Source organism: Lissotriton vulgaris, chromosome 2_1 (genome assembly GCF_964263255.1).
Source record: "Lissotriton vulgaris chromosome 2_1, aLisVul1.2, whole genome shotgun sequence".
Classification (NCBI taxonomy): Eukaryota; Metazoa; Chordata; class Amphibia; order Caudata; family Salamandridae; genus Lissotriton; species Lissotriton vulgaris.
In genome coordinates, this window is record NC_141687.1 from 1,514,520,393 (window position 1) to 1,514,524,558 (window position 4,166).

Sequence of the window (4,166 nt, forward strand, 5' to 3'; positions counted from 1 at the left end):
AGGCTGAGATCCTACAGAGATACAGGCTGGACTCTGACACCATACTTGAGCTCATCAGGGACCTTAAGCCATACTTGGACCACCACACCCCAAGGGCACACGCCATCCCTGCGCACGTCCAAGTGCTATGCAGCCTACACCTGGTAGCGTCTGGCAGCTATCAAAGTGGAGTAGCAGCAGCAGGAGGGGTGAGCCAGAGCAGCCTGTCAAGGTTCTTCCACATATTCCTTGACGCCATGATAGACAGGATGGACCAATACATCTCATTCCCTGCAACCCACGCAGAACTGCTACAAACCAAAGCGGACTTCTACCAGATGGCACACTTTCCCCAAGTCATCGGTTGCATAGATGGCACGCATATTCCGATTTGCCCACCAGCGGACACCGAATACATATACCGCAATCGGAAATCGACACACACCATCAACGTGCAGGTGATCTGCAATGCCAAGTGCACCATCACAGACCTGGTAGCAAAATTTCCAGGGAGTACCCATGACTCCTATATATTCCAACAGAGCGGCATATATGCACGGCTGATGGCTGGCGATTTTGGAGAAGGATACCTCCTAGGTGAGCCACATCATCAGACCCCCATAACACATGGTAGGTAGGTGTAATACATGTATGCATGTGTCTAATGTGACCCCTTTCTCTTCCAGGCGACAGTGCATATGCCCTCCGCTCATTCATACTCACCCCCTACCTCAACCCCTCCACACCCAGCCAAAGGAGGTATAACCGGGCCCACATACGCACCAGGAATGTTGTGGAACGGACCTTTGGCATCTGGAAAAGTAGATTCAGATGCCTGCACAAGAGTGGAGGTGCAAGGCAGTATACCCCCATCACCTGCTGCAAGATCATAGCTGTATGTGCAATGTTACACAACCTTGCGGTCAAGAAGGGCACTGAGGTGGAGTTGTCTGACTACGAGGACTATGACGACGACGAAGCTGTGCCACTGACACAGCCAGCTGGGGTGTGTACGCCATGTGATGGCAGATACAGACGTGAGGAGATCACTGAGAACTATTTCTGACTGAGTACAGATGCAAAGACAGCTAAATGTTGCTTGGAAAATAAAATTTTTAATACTGATGCACCACAGTTACATCACTGAAGTGCATTAAAAAATGGAGTCTGTCAAAACAAATAAAGTCCAGGGTCCTGGTATGATCATCCCCCCTTGCCAGCCTATTTTTTGGCCCGCTTTCCAGACCCACTGGGGTGTCCCCCGGCCCCCTCCGAATGGCCTGCAGCATCAGCGGATCGCCTGGTGCTCCTCCTTGGCTCTGATGCAGCGCTGGCCGGGCTGCTGCGGCTGCTGCTGTCTCCAGCATCACCCAGGTCCAGGGCAGGATTGGAGGCGGCGTTTGAAATTAACATGGCCTCCATGGCCGTGGTGATTCTGGCCATCCCCCTGGTCAGCTCAGCCGTTTGCTGACTCTGCACCGACTCCTGATTTGCGCTTCGGATGCACAGCTGGGCGGTCGCCGATGCAAGGCGGGCCATGGCCCGGTTGAGCACCCGGGCATCCCTCCTGCGCGCAACCTCATGCTCCTCCTGCCTGGCAGAGGAGTGGGTGATGGCAGTGGTCAGCCTGCCCAACCCTGCTGCCACCTCCTTGTTGCTGTCCACAACAGCCTGGAACCCCTTCACCAACTCCCCCATCTGCAGGTTGTGCTGCAGGAGCTGGCGTTGGCAGGCCATGGTGGATCTGGCCTGTTGGCGCTGGATTTTGACCATCTGGCCCTCCAGGCCCAGGAACACACTGCCCTCCCGTGCTGGTGCAGCAGTGGTGGTGGTGGTGGTGGTGGCACGGCGTCTGGCACTGCTGCCTCCGGCCTGCTGAGTGGGCTGGGGTGCCACTGGTGGTGGTGTGGTGCTGGCCGGTCCCGGTGCCCCTGCTCCCAGGACAGGTAGGACGGGTGGCAAGGCCACGGTTGTGGCAGGAGCTGTTGTCGGCGGAATGGTCTGCCTTGTTGGGGAGTTGCATGGTGAAAATTGCAAGGGGGGTGAGCTGGGCAGTACTGGGGAGTGCACTGCCTGGAAATCAATCACCAGGACTCCCTCCATTCCAAGCCCTGTGGTGTCTCCTTCCTCATCCTCATCCTCCTCCTCCTGGCCAGGCTGGCTGGTGCTGGGCCCTGCCACTGCAGTAGTAGATGTCGAGGCTCCCTCTGCTGCCACAGTGGTGCTGCCTGATGGTGCCCCTAGGTACAAAGAAGCATTTGTAAACTGAGTGCCGATGTATTACAGGCAGTACAATTATGGCATTCCACATGTCCTTGCATCTCCTTACACCGTGTCACACTGTTTCCTGTCTTGTGATTCTGCACTGACATATCTGGCTAACTTCTGCTGACTACATGTACCATGATGCTTGTCTCTTGTATGTTGGTGGCAGTACAGTGCTGGTGTTTGCCTATGCATTGTGTCTAATGGGGAGGTGTCTGGTAGGGTGTGTCATGATGCGCATGCTTCTTACCTGTAGCTGTGGCCATCGCAGTGCTGTCCAGGGTCCCGATCCCTACGATGCTCGCCCTCTCGATGGTGCTGGAGACAATTTCCTCCAGCTCGGTGAGGGGTGGCGCCGGGTTCTGGCCTCCTCCGGTGTGTCCAGCCTGCCTCTGGATTTCGGCCAGCTTCCTCTTCGTGAGGCTGCGGAGGTCGTAGAACCTTTTCTTTAGTTCCTCAATGGACCTGGGGGTGACTCCAGCAGCATTGACCTTCTGTGCGATGTCGGTCCACAATCTCCTCTTCGTGCTGTCTGGCACGTTGAGGGACAGCCTGCCAAAGAGCTGGCGGTGCACCCTCACCACCTCCTCAACCAGCACCTGCAGTTCTGTGGTGGTGAATTTGGGCTTCCTCTTTTGGGAGGACTTCTGGCTTCCTGCCTGATCTGCCATTCTGCTGTTGTTCAGTCTGCAACCTCCTTCTCCCACTGCTGCTAACTGTGTGTTGGGCTCAGGCAGGCTTTCCAGTAACTTCTAGAAACTTCTTAATTGTCTGCACCTGCCAGGGTTGCCACTCCCTGTTTGGGTGGGGGAGGGGGAGCCACCTCATTGGCTGAATCGCCTATTGCCGAATCGGCTTTTACCGATTCGGTATTAGCCGAATCGGTAAAATCCGATTCGGTATTATCCGAATCGGTAAAAGCCGAATCGGTTCATGCAATGCATTCCTATGGGCTTTTTCGCCATGGGTCTATGATTGCCGATTCGGTTTTTACCGATTCGGCTTTTACCGAATCGGTATTCGCCGATTCGGAACTATCCGATTCGATGAGAGCCGATTCGGTGTTTTCCGATTCGTTGTTGGCCAAATCGGTAATTTCCGATTCGGAACAAGCTGAATCGGAACGTACCGATTCTCATTACCGATGCCGACCGATTCGGTTTTCATTCGGTATTTTTTTCCTACATATCGTTTTCCGATTTCAGAATACCGATTCGGCCCGCCTCGGTATTTTGAAATCGGAAAATCGCGTTTACCTACATCGGGCCCTAAGACACACGCTGGAAAAGATCGCAGAGAACTGAAGGGGATTTGTTACAGATGTGGCTGACACAGCCAACATGTGCTGGGGCTCCAAAGGGAAATATTGATGGATTTATGACAGTCCAAGTCTGCTCCCTTTTCCCTCTTGCTTGCTGGCGATATTGGTGGTGTTATCACTGATGTACAGGACCTCCATTACTTGCATTGACTGTCATGGTGTGAAATCTGACTGGCAGCATGGTATCTCTCAGTCCTTAATTCCTTCAGCCTCACCACCCTATGCCCTTATAAAGGAGTAAATAATCCTTCAGAGGTGGCAGCCTTGATGCCTCCCAGAAACATGACCTGCTGCAAAATCTGTACTTCAGCAGACTTTGTGAAAGGCAACCTGTCCTTGACTGGCCTGCAGGGAGGGGCAGTTGGCGCTCAGCATGTTGGGCGTGGAAAGTGGCATTCTTAAAGTTAGGCACTACTATCGGACCTGTTAAATAAATTGCCTTTTCCTGACAGTCTTTACTCTGAACAGGACAGTGCAAAAGCATGGGTCCACACCTGTGTGAGCAGATGAGGCCATAACAGCAGCTTATAAAGACACATCTGCAACCCCTCCTAAGACCACGCAGCTCTCTACCGGCGCAGAAATGCTTATTGAACAGGAA

General features: G+C 53.6%; 1 protein-coding gene across 1 annotated transcript; it reads right to left on the minus strand.

Moving 5' to 3' along the window:
- Positions 1-1,152: 1,152 nt before the first annotated feature.
- LOC147732823 (uncharacterized) lies at positions 1,153-3,002 on the minus strand. Its single transcript, XM_086958869.1, has 2 exons — positions 2,495-3,002; positions 1,153-2,219 (listed from the first exon to the last, which is right to left on the minus strand). Exons 1-2 carry the CDS (start codon positions 2,913-2,915, stop codon positions 1,201-1,203), a joined length of 1,440 nt encoding a protein of 479 aa, XP_086814995.1. The 5' UTR covers positions 2,916-3,002; the 3' UTR covers positions 1,153-1,200.
- Between the last annotated feature and the right edge of the window lie 1,164 nt (positions 3,003-4,166).

Excerpts from the sequence above, each read along its gene's own strand:
- LOC147732823 (XM_086958869.1), bottom strand. The coding sequence starts at position 2,915 with ATGGCAGATCAGGCAGGAAGCCAGAAGTCCTCCCAAAAGAGGAAGCCC. Across the intron at positions 2,220-2,494 it reads TGCGATGGCCACAGCTACAG|GGGCACCATCAGGCAGCACC; the intron begins GTAAGAAGCATG and ends CTTTGTACCTAG.